Source organism: Macaca nemestrina, chromosome 3, assembly GCF_043159975.1.
Source record: "Macaca nemestrina isolate mMacNem1 chromosome 3, mMacNem.hap1, whole genome shotgun sequence".
Taxonomy (NCBI): Eukaryota; Metazoa; Chordata; class Mammalia; order Primates; family Cercopithecidae; genus Macaca; species Macaca nemestrina.
Genome location: NC_092127.1, coordinates 102,340,195 through 102,358,489, shown reverse-complemented (window position 1 = coordinate 102,358,489; position 18,295 = coordinate 102,340,195). Strand labels below are relative to the sequence as shown.

At 38.3% G+C, this 18,295-nt stretch overlaps 1 protein-coding gene across 10 annotated transcripts in view; it reads left to right on the top strand.

Annotated features, from left to right (window-relative positions):
- The window catches only part of LOC105479667 (protein tyrosine phosphatase non-receptor type 13), a 225,357-nt gene extending 215,968 nt beyond the window's left edge, over positions 1-9,389 (top strand). For all 10 annotated transcript variants that reach the window (XM_011737771.2, XM_011737770.2, XM_011737769.2 and 7 more), the window contains 5 exons: positions 297-387; positions 2,558-2,895; positions 4,793-5,008; positions 6,066-6,128; positions 9,200-9,389. In XM_011737771.2, the coding sequence (XP_011736073.2) occupies positions 297-387; positions 2,558-2,895; positions 4,793-5,008; positions 6,066-6,128; positions 9,200-9,295 (804 nt within the window). In that variant the 3' untranslated portion in view covers positions 9,296-9,389. The remainder of the gene's footprint in view (positions 1-296; positions 388-2,557; positions 2,896-4,792; positions 5,009-6,065; positions 6,129-9,199) is intronic.
- The last annotated feature ends 8,906 nt before the right edge of the window (positions 9,390-18,295 follow it).

Here is an 18,295-nt window from a genome sequence, read left to right as displayed (position 1 = left end):
AAATTGTATTTTTTTCTAAAATATAAACACTTTTAAACAGAAGTTAAAAATTAAGACACAAAGTTCTGTCTCATAAAGTTGACTGCAACATGTTCAATTGAAGATACTTGTAACAATATATTTCAATGCTGACTTAACAAATCACTGTTGACTTTAGGCTTATTTAGGACATCTGTATTTAACACTAGAATCAGCCCTCATCAACCAATTTTGCACACTACACATTTAAAGTATTTGCATTTATTACTGAATTTACTGCTTATCTCAACAAATTTATTTCCATTTTTTGCTTACAGAATCTTCAAGAATTAAAACCTTTGGATCAGTGTCTAATTGGGCAAACTAAGGAAAACAGAAGGAAGAACAGATATAAAAATATACTTCCCTGTAAGTTCCAGTTTGGCTTCAGATTTAATATGTGATTATTATCATTTGAATGGATTAAAATTTTTTGTGTTTAACTTACCTCTCTCTCACATAACCATGTGCATATACATACATTCACAGATTTATATCAGTAGAAAATACATTGAAATATTCCATGTGAATTCCCTTTTAAATTACGTACATATTCTGAAAATCAGTTAGAGGAACCTGAAATATTTGTTAGAATACCTGAATTTTTACTAGTATACAGTATTAGAAATTAGTCAGTGATGCCAAATCATTAATTTTAAAATCTTTTTAAAAATAGGAACTGGCTTCTAGATGAGGATTTTCTTGGTTGGATTCATTTATCACAACCACCATCAATTTATTCCCCTTATTTTTAGTTTAGAGAAATATCTGTAGTAATGAATAGCTGTGTACATGCATATGACTACAGTGGTACTACCAGCCTACATTAGAATTTCAGATACCAGAAGGGAATAAAAACAATCATTTTGGCCCAGTGCAGTGGCTCACACCTGTAATCCCAGCACTTTGGGAGGCCGAGCGAGGCAGATCACTTGAGATCAGGAATTCAAGACCAGCCTGGCCAACATGGTGAAACCCCATCTCTACTGTAAAATACAGGAATTAGCCGGAGTGGTGGTTCATGCTTATAATCCCAGCTGCTTGGGAGGCTGAGACAGGAGAATTGCTTGAACCCGGGAGGTGGAGGTTGCAGCAAGCCGAGATCATGCCACTGCACTCCAGCCTGGGCAACAGAGTGAGACTCCATCTCAAAAAGAAAAAGAAAAAAGAAAAGCAGTAATTTTTGCCCATGTAAAAATCACATGTAAAAAAATCACACTGTGATTTTTTAAAATTATGTATGAATATATGTGCCAAAATACCTCTAGAAAATTCTTATAATTACCAGCCACATGTATATATGTTAGCACTTTGAATTATAACATATGACACACTGACCCTGTCTTTACCAAGAAACCATAAATGTAAAGATAAATAATAAACAAAATCAATAGTGACAAGTCACGTGATAAGTAATAATGCAATTGTATTTTTCTAACCTAGATAGAAAATATAAATTCATTTTGGAAAGCTTCCTGTAAAAAATGAATCTTAGACAACATTTAAAAAATGGATCAGATCTTTGTTTGGCATAAAGTATATGGGAGTTATTTTAGACAGCAAAATGGCCAGCTGAATATCTCAAAATCAGAATAGGACAAGCCATAAATGCAAAACTAATGAGTGGATTTGTTCCCACAAAACAAATGACCAGAATGGACTAAGAGATAGAAGTCAAGTGAAAAGGGCAATTGGTAGGGGATTTTGAAACCTATCATTAAAAGGTTTTACTTTGGTAATCACAGGAATTACCAGTTAAATTTATGGATATTTGAAATTGAAATAGAAATAGAAATAACTTCTAAGGTATATAATACATGTAAATGTATTCTCTTAGATAAATCTTAGACAATACAACCTCAGTGAATGATAGCTTATACATACTTTTCACTGGGGCAGCCTGGTATAAAAAATTACATTTTGACTATATGAAATTATAATTAAACAAAGATAAGGGCCTTTATGCCTGGAGAATAAAATGATCTGTTATTTTATTTATTGTGTTAATTTATTGTTTTGGCTGCTAAGAATATAATTTTATTAGGTGAGTGAGAGTTAGTTATGCCAATAACGTTTGCAATATATACTTTAATAGTGTTATTGTAATACCAAATTTTGTTCTATGAAAAATTTTTTGGCATTGCCTTTCAGTGCTATTATTATTATTGTCATCATCATTAAAATAATGATGGAGAAGTACCAGTTCTTTTTCTTTGTTTCTCTAGTTACTTATTAGGCAATTCTAAATGCATTTATTAACTTACTAATTTTAATTTCAACTAAATCTATGTAAATAATACCAAATTTCATATGTCAGAAACTCACTAAACTGACACCTTAGATACTTGTAACATGAGCAAAAAGAATAAATATAATTTGGCTGTGCTACAATTTTAAAATATACTTCTATTAAAATACGTTGGTGATTTTCATGTATGACTATGAGGATTTCTCATGACCTTTGACTCATGCAATTTGTAAGACTCTTGTTTAAAATGCATGATGTGGATGGCTCTGTTTTGTTGTGGAAAATTCACAGATGATGCTACAAGAGTGCCTCTTGGAGATGAAGGTGGCTATATCAATGCCAGCTTCATTAAGATACCAGTTGGGAAGGAAGAGTTCGTTTACATTGCCTGCCAAGGACCACTGCCTTCAACTGTTGGAGACTTCTGGCAGATGATTTGGGAGCAAAAATCCACAGTGATAGCCATGATGACTCAAGAAGTAGAAGGAGAAAAAATCAAATGCCAGCGCTATTGGCCCAACATCTTAGGCAAAACAACAATGGTCAGCAACAGACTTCGACTGGCTCTTGTGAGAATGCAGCAGCTGAAGGGCTTTGTGGTGAGGGCAATGACCCTTGAAGATATTCAGGTAAGTGAATTAAATCTTTCCATATTGCAAGGTATATCTCCTAGTTGTAATCCAAGCCTGGACTCTTTCCATGATTGCACCAATGTTATTTCTAGATAAAAGACAGTGACTTCCTAGTTCCCATGCAATGGAACTAATGCTAGCTATTTTTTCTTTATGTAGTATAAGTTTAAATGTGACCGTCTTCATGAATTCTGCCAGTTTCCTCCAGTGTGTGCAGTACTAAAATGAAAATGAAAACACAGGACTTTTAATGTGATGATCATCCTTGGTGATAGCACAAAATGGCTCAGAAGTTGCATGTTGGAAACTTGTGTTTTTATGGTTAGACCTCTAAGTAGACTCATTAAAACTATTTTTAAAATCTATAAGTAGAAAATATTCCCTCATAAAGGCAACTTAACGTATTTAGGAATACATGGATAATTTAAGCATAAGCAACTGTTATTCAGATCATTCATACTGCAGTTACCTAACCACTGGATCAATATAGCTTGAATTAGATAAGTGGTAATACCTGAAGTAAAGCTGCTACTGTTTCCTCACTCTGTGTTCTCCCTCACCCTACTACACCCCTGTGCACAGTATCCCAGCTAGGTGTGAGTAATGTTTCCCATAGAGATTTAACTATCTTAAGGAAATAGTGATTTTACTTTTATAGAAACAAAGCATATCAATTCAGTTCTATTGGTGTCATGTAAATGTAGCCTGAGAATTTCTTTCATAATTTTTGATTCATGATTTTTTATTGATTTACACTAGCTTACCTATTACTTAGGCTAGCACAGTTGTTCAGTATTCTTCAAGTGATGTATCCACTTAATCCACACATTTTTATAGAACTCAACCCCTTTATAGAGATTTGGCAGTCAGCAACACAGACAAAAAAATTTCTAACCTCATGGAGCTTACATTTTGAAGAGGAAATACCAGTCCTGATAGTGCTGTGGGAAAAAAATAAAACAGAGAAGGACAATTGGTTGGGGGAGAATGAGAAGTATGTCATAATTTTCAACAAGCAGCCAGGGAAGGCATGAGAAAATGGCATTTGAGGAAAAATGTGAATGAGTTGAGTGAGCCATGGAGGGAATATCTGAGGAGAAAACCATTCCAGTCAGAAAGAGCTAGTACAAAAGTCCTGAGACCAAACTGTGCACACTGTATTTAAAGCCACAGAGAATCATTTGACTTGACGAAAGTGGCCATGGGGAAAAAGAGGAGGAGGTGAGGTCTAAGAGGAAACAGGGCCAGATTAGGTAGGGTTGCAGTGACTCTGACTTTTATCTGAGGTGCATTTGGAATGGGATCACCAAAAAAGGTTGTTATCCATATCAAAATGTAATTTGTTTTTAGGGTTTCCAAAAAGTAGTTTTTATCAATATTTCAAATGTGGCTCTAGCAACCTTGATAGAGGCCTTCCATGTTTTTCTTAATGGAGCCATTTAGTTTATTCCACTTTTCCTTTGATCTGGTCCCATAGACAAGCCAAAATTTGACAGCACAATAGAATATTAAGAATTAATTGTGGCCAGGCACAGTGGCTCATGCCTCCCAAATCTCAACACTTTGGGAGGCCAAGATGGGTGGCTCAGTTAAGGTCAGGAATTCAAGAGTAGCCTGACACAACGTGGTAAAACCCCATCTCTACCAAAAATACAAAAATTAGCTGGGTGTGGCAACGTGGGCCTGTAATCCCAGCTATTCTGGAGGCTGAGGCAGGAGAATTGCTTGAACCTGGGAGGCAGAGGTTGCAGTGAGCTGAGATTGCACCACTGTTCTCCAGCCTGGGAGACAGAGTGAGACCCTATCTCAAGAAAGAAAGAAAGAAAGAAAAGAATTAATTGTATGTGAACAATGTAACATGTCATGATCCACTTATTCTATTGTACAATTTCAGACCAGAGAGGTGCGCCATATTTCTCATCTGAATTTCACTGCCTGGCCAGACCATGATACACCTTCTCAACCAGATGATCTGCTTACTTTTATCTCCTACATGAGACACATCCACAGATCAGGCCCAATCATCACGCACTGCAGTGCTGGCATTGGACGTTCAGGGACCCTGATTTGCATAGATGTGGTTCTGGGATTAATCAGTCAGGATCTTGATGTGAGTACAAGATACAGGCTGAGTAAGCATTTGTCCAGAAACAATGATGGAGTCTAATTTTTGATAATGTGTTGTGATCTTGGGATTGTTTAACTTATGAACTTATATGACTGCCTTCATTTTCTTATTATATTATTATAGAAAACTGTATTTTTGTAAACATTGGTATTCAAAACTACATAGGCCATGATCAACAAAAAATAATACTTCAGTTTTATACTTGTTTACTGGTTTTTTTTTAACTGTGTGCTCAGAGGCCTTTTATGCAGTATTTCATTTTACCCTTTATAGTCTTTAGGCTGGTGTAAGATAGTATTGTTATCACATGTTAAAGATAGAAATAATTGAAGCACAAAGGAAAGTATTTTTTGAAATGAAAAAGCTTGTATTTTTGTATTTATGGGTAAAAATATATACATTTTATTATAAAATTAATGCTAAATAGTTTCTCTCTAAACAATTACTCTACATAAAAAAATTATTACTCTGAGTATAATCTTACTTTTGAACTCAAATTAATATAAACCTTATTTAAAATACTAGAATATCTTACCGTAATGTGTAATTAAAATCATAGTCTCTTAAAGAATTTTAGTTAAAAGCACTTTACATGCTAGCTATAGTAATTTGTAGGACGAAACCAAATAGTCTTTTTCTCCCTGATTTCCAACTGTTCAATCTCAGCTGAAGTCAAAAGATCTTTTTTAGATTGGAAATATGTTTATTGGAAGAGCAATGTGTAGGAAAAATAATTTACCTTTTTTAAATTGTAATATTAGAAATTAGTCACATTTCAGGGGGAAGAGAATTTCTTTTCTTTGGGAGATTTTCAAATAGATTAACCTTTCCTAATTCTTAGAAAGATCAAAAACAAGAATACCAAGTGATGACAAAGTCCACTCGCCAAGTCATTTTGTCCAGGAGAGTTTCCCAAGACTACCAGAAGGGGAAGAAGAGTGGGATACAGAATTTTACATAAGCCTCCCCTCTGTGATCCTTTTGAGATTCAAATCCAGTTACCCGTTGAATCTAACACACATGTGGTTTCCTCTGACAGTTTGACATCTCTGATTTGGTACGCTGCATGAGACTACAAAGACACGGAATGGTTCAGACGGAGGTGAGTCATGGCTGGGCCTCCTAATGAGAATTTTTATAAAGATTCTAATTTTTTTTTAAGTTCCTATTAAACCATTTTTCTTTTTTGAGAGTTCCCATGTTAGAGCACAAAACCAAACATTTACTGCAGTGAGGGGCTTTTTTTTAAACATGAGGACTAATTCAGAAAAAAAAATACTTCCAAGCTTTTTAAAATGTTGCCTTTTAATTTAAAAATGCAATCTCTGCACTGAAGAGATTACAGAGAATGGGATAGCATGCTGCGGACAGTTTGAGAATGGTACAAAATACTATGTAATTAATGGCATTCTTTCCCCTATTTCCAACCTGAAAAAGAGATAGAAGGTAACATTCTTGCTACAGAAATTCCCTGAGAGGTAATGGAGTCATCAGCATTGACTGGAACACAGCAAGGCAGGCTGGAGTTGCTTAACTTCAAGAAGACATTCTGTAAGGAGTGTGTGAATACATGGGTCCATTTATCCTCTGTTGATGATTTTCATTTCTCTTGCCTGAGAGGAAACCATCACCCACTGACACAACTGTGTCCTTCACAGAGAGTGCCTTATTTAGTGTCTTTCTTCACTGAAGAGTTCCACAATCCTTTGTGTTTATAATGGGAGAGTGGGGGATGTAGAAGCTATTTTCAAATATCCATAAATTAACATTTCTCTACCTCTTGAAAAATAGGGAAATTTGCTATCTTTAAAAATTAGCATTTGCCTACTTCCCTTTCATAAACCTTTTAAATTCAACTTGTCTTCTAAATTTTAAGCTGATTTCTAATCACACTTTTTAGGTAAGGAAAACATTTTGATTGGTATACGCAGCCCTTTACACCTAGGAAGGTCATTAATTCATTTGTTCATTCAACAGGTATTTATTGAGTGCTTACTGTATATTAGGAACTCTTCTAGGTGCTGGAGCACATCAGTGAATAAAACAAAGATCCTTGCTAGAATAACAAAGATATTCTTGCAAGATACTGATAAGGATGGAAGATGATAAACATATTAAACATGTAAATTATATAGGATCTCTGAAAGTGATAAGTGCTTTAGAGAAAAGAAAAGTGAAATAGATAAAGGGAATCAGTCATGGCAGGTTGAGGGTACGATTTTAAACAGGGTAGCACCATTGACAAAGTAACACTTAAACAAAGATTTGAAGGTAAAGGAGAGAGTCCTGTAGATCTCTGGGGACAAGAGCCTTTCAGGCAGAGGGACAACCTGTGTGGAAGTCCAAGGGTCTTGTGTGTTCAGGTATGGTCACAGCCAATGTGGCAGGCAGGGCATGAGGAAAGGAAGAGGGAAGGAGGAGATGAGGTTAGAGGGAAGGTGACAGGAGCCAGGACTTTGGCTTTTCTCTGAGTGAAATGGGAGCCTGGAGTGGCAGGGATCTGACTCACATTTTAAAGGACTACTGACCTGCTGTGTTAAAATGACACCAAGTCTGGGGAGGAAGGTGCAGGATTATAAGCAAGGAGATCAATTAGGTGACAAGCAGGGGTGGCTACAGCTGGAGTGGTAAGTGTGGACAGAGTGAAAGAAAGAGAACATGATGTGAAGTGGATTTGCTAATGGGTTGTATGTGGTGTCAGAGAAAGAGTCAAGGATGAATGTGTGGAAAAGTGAAAATACAGATAAGCAAAAAAGAAACGTAAAAGGCCACTTGTATTCTTACTCTCAGAGAGCTGTTAATATTTTTAGGAGATGTTCTTATATTCTTTGTCCTAAACACATGTGCACACTCCTTCATGCTCGCACATGCATACATGCAGCTATTTTAAATGAGATTCAACTGTGGTTGTTGTTTTATTACTTTTCATTTAATATATTGTGAATTTTTTATTTTCAGACTCAGTTCCTTCCCAAATAACAAAAAAAGTCAGATGTCTGCACCATCAACTTAATAGAAAATAATTTCACCAAAGTAGTTCATTTTCAAAGAAACTTTGATTTTCATGCTTTTGTTCCAAAATATTTAAAGACTGTATGTGTGTGTGTGTGTGTATATATATATATACATACATACTTTTTTTTTTTTTTCTGAGATGAAGTCTCGCTCTGTCACCCAGGTTGGAGTGCAGTCTGTGATCTCAGCTCACTGCAACCTCCGCCTCCCGGGTTCAAGCAATTCTCCTGCCTCACCTTCCTGAGTAGTTGGGATTACAGCTGCCTGCCACCACACTTTAGTAGAGACAGGATTTCACCACATTGGCCAGGCTGGTCTTGAACTCCTGGCCTCAGGTGATCCACCTGCCTCGGCCTCCCAAAGTGGTGAGATTACAGGCATGAACCACCATGCCTGGCAAGACAATTATTTTGAATCACTTCTTAGCTATTAATTTTTTGACGTTTTAAAACATCAAAATGAGCTCAACAAATCCAGAAGAAATTATGTAGGAAGGTTATTTTACCACTAAGTATGATCAAAGCACAAAAAATACTGTAGTAGCCCACCAATCAAAGACAACTTCAGTTAGCACTCTGGGATAGTTCCACCCCCTATCCGTCAGGCTTTTTCTCTCTTTGTTTTGCCAATCTGGTTTCTATATTTTTATAATTTTTATAATACCACACAATTCTATACCCTGCTTTTTTTTTTTTTTTTTTTTTTTTTGTGAGACTTGAGTCTCACTCTGTTGACGGGATGGAGTGCAGTGGCACGATCTCGGTTCACTGCAACCTCCGCCTCCTGGGTCAAGCAATTCTCCTGCCTCAGACTCCCAAGTAGCTGGGACTACAGGTGTGTGCCACCACACACAGCTAATTTTTGTATTTTTAGTAGAGACAGAGTTTCACCATGTCGGCCAGGATGGTCTCAATCTCTTGACCTTGTGATCTGCCCACCTCAGCCTCCCCAAGTGCTGGGATTACAGGTGTGAGCCACCACGCCTGGCCTATACCCCGTTTCTTACATTCAACATTCTAACAAAATTTTTCCGTATTTTTCAAAACTCATCAAATATCCCTTCCAATAGTGGTATAGCTATATATATATATATATAAAATATTTACATTATAAATCTAAAGTTCTACTGTGTTTTCTTTTTTTTTTTTTTGGCCATAGGATCAGTATATTTTCTGCTATCAAGTCATCCTTTATGTCCTGACACGTCTTCAAGCAGAAGAAGAGCAAAAACAGCAGCCTCAGCTTCTAAAGTGACATGAAAAGAACCTCTGGATGCATTTCCATTTCTCTCCTTAACCTCCAGCAGACTCCTGCTCTCTATCCAAAATAAAGATCACAGAGCAGCAAGTTCATACAACATGCAGGTTCTCCTCTATCTTAGAGGGGTATTCTTCTTGACAATAAATAATATTGAAATGCTGTATTTTTTACAGCTACTTTAACCTATGATGATTATTTACAAAATTTTAACACTAACCAAACAATGCAGATCTTAGGGATGATTAAAGGCAGCATTTGATGATAGCAGACATTGTTACAAGGACATGCTGAGTCTATTTTTAATGCACCAATCTTGTTTATAGCAAAAATGTTTTCCAGTATTTTAATAAAGTAGTTATTTTATAGGGGATACTTGAAACCAGTATTTAAGCTTTAAATGACAATAATATTGGCATAGAAAAAAAGTAGCAAATGTTTACTGTATCAATTTCTAATGTTTACTATATAGAATTTCCTGTAATATATTTATATACTTTTTCATGAAAATGGAGTTATCAGTTATCTGTTACTGTATCATCTGTTTGTAATGCATTATCTCACTTTGTAAATAAAAACACACCTTAAAACATGAACAAGCCAAAACTGTGTGCAGACAAATTAGACATTTTCAGTGTGTTATTTTTCAACAACACCTAGGCCCCTGGGAAGACAAGGACCTCTAGACACCACTTCCCATCTCCCTAGTTGGCCCCAGTCATGACAACTGTGGAGAGTAGAGGTGTTGTCAGAGATCCTGATAGATCTTCACTAAGTACTGATGTGGGCGTCATGTACTGGCTTAACAGTAGCTCAGAAATTCAGAGTCTTTCTTCCTTCTACCTCTTTGTGAATGGTGCCCAGTTACTGAGTCCAATTTATATATAAATCAGAATATTTTCAAGTCCTAGCCACAGTACTCAACCGACCAAGGGCTAATCGAAGAAAACATATCATACTACCTGGGGGTTTATATTTGGTTCTGCCAAACAGGAAGGAAAAGAGATTGACTTCAAAGCTGCTTTAACTTAGTGGTTCTCTGTTCTCGGTACTAAATTCATTTCACTAAATTCTAATTCTAACAGTATTTCTCCATTCAGCCATGACACTGTAACCAGATGGATGTTCTTGACTGTGAGTTGTCCAGGTTCTTGGCATGTTGAACAAAGAATTGAACACAATACTCAGACAAAGCAGTGGAAGATGAAAGCATAGATTTATTGAAGTGAAAGTACACTCCACAGAGTGGAAGTGGGCTTGAGCACGTGGCTCAAGAGCCCTGATTATAATGTTCCTGGGGTTTTTATTGAATTACAAGAGCATGGTAACATCCCTAAGTACCCTTTAGAGGCCTCGATAGGTTATACCCTACACAAAGGAAGAATTCATCCCAGGACCAATCAGAGGCAGGATTCTGCCCAGAACCAATCAGAAGCATCCTGCCTGTGATGTATAAGCAAATGACAGTTTCAGAATGGACCAATTACAGACATACCCATTTGTGACATAGGGGAGGGGAGGTTCAGAGGGGGGTGGGCATTTGGCCCCTCATTACTTGGTCCTGGAAAGGCAGGGTTTTCCTCTTAGTCCAATTACAAGAAGGCCTTGGGCTTCCTGTCTCTAGACTCTGTTCTGTCTCAACACCATTCTAAGACCCAGGAAATTGCTTGGCTTATCCTCATAAGACTGCACCAGTTCTGAGCTAGTTGACTTGAATTTCCAAACTTAAGTGCAGCAATTGGCTGGGACGTATTCCCGAGAATCTGGGGCTATTTGAAGGCAGAAGACAGTATCAATAAACATATAAAGCTCCACAGTAACTATCTAAAGCCCCAACAGATAACAGGTTTGGGTCTTACCTCAGAATTGGCTCTGAATACGGCAAGAGAAGCTTTACCACCACCATTCCCACTTCAATCAGAGGAGTTTTATAGATTGGGTTGTAGCCGGAGATTTCATTTGAAAAAAAAGGTTTCTATTGCTTTAAATGACATTTGGAAATCTCTGTTCTGAATGAGTTGGAATCATGAGGCCTTGTTTTCCTGCACTGGCATGTGAAACTAGGCCAGCAGAGTGCTGGGGGCCAGTACAGCTGGAGGTGATTAGCTTCTATCCGAAGTCAACATAGATGGGAGAGGGTGGAGCTGGAGGTTGCTTTTTCTGGAACGAATGTCACCAGGAAATGGAATCGGGGGGAAGAAAATGCAGATTTAGCTTTACGACCTATGAATGGAAACTTCATTATAGTAAATATGTTACTGCCCTCAGCTGGGATCTGGCTCCACCAGCATGGAATGGTATGAGCCACTTGCTAGGGCTACTCTGGTTAGAAAGCAAGGTGAGGCCACGGAGCTGGGGTGGCACATGGAAACACTCATATCAAATTAATGAATAAGTACAATTCAGCTTTTAAGACACCTTGTATTAGCTAAGTGCTAGAAAATATAAACTGAAGATATGGAATGGTTTAAACATAATAGTTTATTTCTAGTTTATCAGTTCTGGACAAGTGAACAGCTTGGCAATGCAGATCTATTTGGCTCAGTTTTTAGCCCAGGCTGATGAAAGTTCTATAATCAACACATAGCTTCTAAGGTTGAGAATCGCCTCCATTCCCCAGGAAGGATTGCCTATGGAGAGGTTTTATGAGCCGGGCTTACATGCAAAACACATTACTGCCACTCATTCCATCAGCAACAACTGGCCAAATGATGGCCAGTGACAACTCTATGCTATAGAAGGAGAAGCACATATTGTAGTAGAATATATTTACAAAACTGAACTCAAGTTATGTATTCGAAAAGATTGAGTATCTTAGTATAGTCCTGAGCATTGCAGAATTAGAAACAATTTTATCCCAAAATCAAAACTTTAGTACATGTCATTAGTAGAGATAATTCTGAATTATTATGGCAAACAGGAAATAAATGGCTGTTGAGAGAAGATTATTTTACATCAGTGGTCCCAGATAGCCTGCCAGATTTTTTGGTTTAAAAAGGACTAGTTATCTATATGTAATGTGATAAACCCAATAAATTTTAAAAACAGCTTAATATAGCTATATTCCAGATATCGATACCCTGATAATGATAGGCTGTCTTTCCATTTTACATAATTCAGAAATATTCATAATTCAGAAATATTGTTATGGTAGAGATAAATGTAATAAATTATGGGCTGACCTGCATAATATTTTAAAGCCAATCGAAACTTTACTGTATCAATTTGGGATTGTATTTGACTGCAAGTAACCAAAACCAACCAAACAGGCTTACAAGTTATAAATCAATAAGTATGTGAGACAGGTCTCAACTTAGAAGTCTATTTTGCCAAGGTGAAGGACATGCCTGGAAGAAATGACACAGAATCACAGCAACAGTCTGTGGTCTGTGCCTTTCTCCAAAGATGAATTTGAGGGCTTCAATATTTAAAGGAGAAAAGTGAGCTGGAGGGGAAAGAAGAGGGGTATGGTCACATTACTGAACCCATATGTTGCAAGAGGAAAGGAGCAGGCAGGGAAATAGTTAGGTATTTATCTTGCACTCAGCACATAGATAAGGTGAACATAGAGTAACTACCTGTGGAGATATTTAACCTTTTATCTGTAGCTATCTGCTTAGGAACAAAAGGAAATGCAGTTTCTTGCATGACTCAGCTTTCAGCTTCATTTTTTTCCTTTTGGCGGAGTGAACTGGGGTCCCAAGTTTTTATTTTCCTTTCTAGAGGGCTTAGAGTTTATTTTCTTTCCTTAAGAAACCAAGCTCAGAAGAAGGCAGTTGCTCAGAAGTAGGCAGTTAATTCTATAGCTCAAGAATGTCAACAGCTCTATAATTATCCTTGGCCTTTCCTTGGCCTGGAAGTGGCTGCCACAGCTCCACCTATTATATCCACATTCTAGAAAAGAAGCAGGAATTGGCAAGGAGAAAGAGTCAGACAGTACTAGGGCAAGAAAGCAAAGTTTCCCAGAAATCAATGGCAGACTTCTTCTGTCTTAGTAAAATCTGTCAGATGCCCATCTCTAGCTTCAAGAAGGTCATTTTTACCTAGATATGTTGCTGTCTACCTATGAACAATATCTCGGTTCTGTTCATAAGGACAAAGACAGCAATTGATACTGGGTGCCAGCAAGCAGTGTGTGTCTTTCCAATTCTGCCTCAGTTTCCACCATTCCTTATAAGGTAGCAAACACTATGCCAATTTTTCAAGATCTTCCAAATTCAGGATCTTCTGAATTTGTAACTACTGAGGAGATTCACTGATAGGAAGTATTTAAAAGTGTTTAAAAGTAGCCTTCAGGCCAGGCGTGGTGGCTCACGCCTGTAATCCCAGCACTTTGGGAGGCCAAGGCGGGCAGATCCTAAGGTCAGAAGATCGAGACCATCATGGCTAATGTGGTAAAACCCCATCTCTACTAAAAATACAAAAAATTTGCCGGGAGTGGTGGCGGGCGCCTGTAGTCCCAGCTACTCAGGAGGCTGAGGCAGGAGAATGGCGTGAACCCGGGAGGCGGAGCTTGCAGTGAGCCAAGATTGCACCACTGCACTCCAACCTGGGCGACAGAGCGAGACTCCATCTCAAAAAAAGAAAAAAGTGGCCTTCAATTTTTACAGGTTTAGAGACATAGTTTTATTCACTCAACCAAAATATAACCATATTCCTACGGACACTGATAAACCATGTTGCTGATTTATTAGCTTACAAGGAAGCTATAGCTGGGTCTAGCAGAATGAGGAAGGCTGGACATTCAGAGGGGGCTCCTCCTGCTGGGGAAAGTACATGCCAAGGCCGATGGGAAGGTTGCCTAGAGACCAACATGTGATTCATTAACTGGGTTAGGCTGAATAATCCTCTACACAAGGGGTGTTTCTGACTACACAAGAAAAAAGAAGGGGATGTAACAAGTATTGATCACTTATGCATTGGACCAGGTGTTTTCACCTTGCCTACTTTTCAGGGTGTTCAGGATTGAATGTGTTATCCACCTATTTAAGAGAGGAAACTAAACCCCAGAGGGATTGTCACTTGCCCAAAGTTGCCCAGATAACTGAGGTAAAGATTCAATTTCAGCTCTGACTGACTTCAACTGATAGCTCCAGAGGCCTCCTAGCTATTAAAGTGGAATGCACGCTAGGCGCGGTGGCTCACGCCCGTAACCCCAACAATTTGGGAGGCCAAGGCAGGCGGATCACCTGAGGTCAGGAGTTCAAGACCAGCCTGTCCAACATGGGCAAAACCCCATCTCTACTGAAAAATAAAAATAAAATTAGCCAGGTGTGGTAGTGGGCGCCTATAATCCCAGCTACTCGGGAGGCTGAGGCAGGAGAATCACTTGAACCTGGAAGGCAGAGGTTGCAGTGAGCTGAGATCACGCCATTGCACTCCAGCCTGGGCAACAAGAGCAAAACTCCATATCAAAAAAAAAAAGTAGAATGCAGGTAGCCCTGACACAGCCTGTGTTCTCTCCACTGCACTCTGCTGCGATGACCATCCAGCTGCCTCTTTCCTCTTAGACATGGACTCATTCTGCTTGACATGATTTCTCTGGCCCCACTTCTGAGTTTCACATAGGTCCCAGCTTTTATTAACTCATGATTATTTACATAAATTAGAATGCAGCTTACTCAAATAGGACTTTTTTCCAGTTATATTTTTTGTTCTAAAGATAACATGTGGCCTTCTGAACAGCTTCACTATTTCAAGTTCTTGTCAGTAACATGTTTACAAACCATCTATGGAGATGGCCATCTTCTGGTGTGTTGTTTCTATCTTAAAGGACGGTCTTTGGTATCCCTCATCCTTTTGGTGTCCCTCATCCTTGGAATGTCCTAACTGTTGTAAATACTGACCATATTGTTAATGCTTTCAGAATAGCACTGAATTTTACCATTTTGTTTTGGGTGTCTATGTGGAGAAACAGTTTAGAAATTCATTTTTGTGGATTCTTTAAAACTCACGGAGGCCGGGTGTGGTGGCTCATGCCTGTAATCCTGGCACTTTGGGAGGCCAAAGCAGGTGGATCACTTGAGGTCAGGAGTTCAAGACCAGCCTGGCCAATATGGTGAAACCCCTTCTCTACTAAAAATACAAAAATTAGCCGGGCATGGTGGCATGCGCCTGTAGTTCCAGCTACTGGGGAGGCTGAGGCAGGAGAAGAATTGCTTGAACTTGGGAGGTGGAAGTTGCCGTGAGCTGAGATCATGCCACTGCACTCCAGTCTGGATGACAAAGCAAGACTCCATCTCAAAAAAAAAAAAAAAAAAAAGAAAAAACCAAAAACCTCATGGAAATACTCATCTTAGAGCTGGAAATTTCTGTTACTTGCAACTCTCCTAACTGTGTTCATTGCAGTGATCTATTCCCCTACTAGACTATAAACTTTGTGAGGGCAGGAGCCCTTTCTGCCTCATTACTGTTGTATAAGTCCCATGTGCCTGAACATAACACAGACTAGCTTCTCATTATGTAAACATTTATCATATGGATAAAGGGGACTCTCCGAACAGTAAAGCGACAGTTGAGAATTAACAAGTCACAAATCTGCATAGTTCTTTTCCACATAAAAGTGCCGTGGCTCTAAGACCTAATGGGGCTCCTCTGTACTACCACAAAGGCTTTCTAAATTGGTGGGAAAATACAATAATCATTGTCATCACATTAACCCACAAGTTATTGGGAATACTTACAAAATAAAATTATACACACTAAATCTCAAAACACTTTCTCACACATTTCAAAACTTACAAATAGGAATACACACAAAATGGAACCAGAGTCCCAACAAAAACACATTATATAGGAAGTTATGTGATAAGGGTAGCATTTCAAATCAGTAGATAAAAGAATAATGACTCAATATATGATGTTTAGATAATTAACTATAAAAAATTAGACTATTATGCCACACAGAAAAATAAATTCAAAATAGAATAAATATGTATGTATTTGCTCCATCATAGTATTAGAAAAACACACGGGAAAATATTTTGAATAATTTCTAGTAGAGGACAGATGTTAGCTACTGCCAGGCACCATTTATTGCATGGGAACACAAGAAGTACACACAGCAGCTAGTAAATATGTTGCGTAAGCCCCCAGAAAGAATTCCCTGAAGAGGAGTCAAATACATTCTCAAAAAAAGATTCTATCACAATTCACAATCCACACAAATATATAAATATGCTAACATTTGGCAGAGATCAGAGCCAAAAAAAAATTCTTAATAAGATTAATAAGCTGAACATATTAAAAAAATAAAACTCTGTACTGCAAAAGACATAGAATAACAAAAGATAAAAGAGTGGATAAAATGTTGACAAGACATAGGACACATTGTCACTTATCATTATGGTTCAAAATCTATACATCAAAAAGGAAAAGATACAATAGAAAAGCAGGCAAAGGACATAAGTCGACAAGTGATTGTGAAAAATGCTCTAGTTCACCCAGTTTTTAAATGAAATTTTAAATGAGATGCTTTAACCAATCAAAATTGATCGTTCATTTGACTGGTGAGACTGTAGGAAATCAGGCCCTCTCGGGCTCTGCTGTACGACATTGCCGGATAGCAATCTGTCCTACATTTCGGTGAGCGATTGGCTTGGAAATTCAAGTCATAGGAAGTGAGCCTACAGAAATACTTGCACCTAAAGGCAAAAGTGTTTGTAGCACTGAATACTGTTAAGCTGAAAGCTATCTAAGTGTCTGTGAATAAGCAGTTGTTAAATAAATTACAGTCCTTCCATGCAATGGAATACTTCCATATCACTACTATTCTAAAGAATGAGGTAGGTCAACACAGACTGACACTCAAAGATGTTCCATAATGTGTCATCAAGTGACTTACAAAACAATATATGGAATGATCGCATTGTTTTGAAAATGATACAGTTTATACACAGCTTAGAAGGATACACGTGTCTGTCTTTTTTTTTTTTTTTTTTTTTTTTTGTGAGTCAGAGTCTTACTCTGTCACCCAGGCTGGAGCACAGTGGCATGATCTCAGCTCACTGCAACCTCTGCCTCCTGGGTTCAAGCGATTCTCCTGCCACAGCCTCCCAAGTAGCTGGGATTACAGGTGCACACCACCATGCCTGGCTAATTTTTGTATTTTTAGTAGAGATCGGGTTTCACCATGTTGGCCAGGCTGGTCTTGAACTCCTGACCTCAGGTGATCTGCCCACCTCAGCCTCCCAAAGTGCTGGAATTTACAGGTGTGAGCCACTGTGCTCAGCCACATGTGTCTATTTTTAGAGAGTGAAAATACAGGGCATTTCAATTTTAACCTTATGTGTGTTTTAAATTTTTTCCAAGCTTGTATTACACCCATAATCAAAAAAGATTTTCAATTTCTTAAAAATAATAATCATTTGAGAAAAGTGCCCCATTTATTACAAGAGCTATTTGTTCTCCTCCCAGTGCACCTGAGGACCTGCCCAGAGTCAAGAAGTCACGCAGGTCTGCGTCACCCTGCAGGATGAGGTGCCATCTCCTCAGAGTCCTAATTCTTGTTCAATTAAAATCCACAACATGGCTGGGTGCGGTGGCTCACGCCTGTAATCCCAGTACTTTGGGAGGCTGAGGCGGGCAGATCACCTGAGACCAGGAGTTTGAAACCAGCCTGGCCAACGTGGTGAAACACCATCTCTACTAAAATACAAAAAATTAGCTGGGCGTGGTGGCACACACCTGTAGTCCCAACTACTCAGGAGGCTGAGGCAGGGGAATCGCTTGAACCCAGGAGGTGGAGGTTGCAGTGAGCCAAGATTGTGCCACTGCACTCCAGCCTGGGCAACAGAGCAAGACTCTGTCTCAAAAAAAAAAAAAAAAAAACACAACATAAGGATAAGTTCCCCTAATGAAGGATTTTACCTACTGTACTGCCAGGTACTATTTGCTGCATGGGAAGACAAGAACACACAAGACAGCTCATTGATATGTTAACCCTCAGAAGAAACTCCCTGAAATGGGAATCTCCAAAAGTGATCCTATCACAATTCA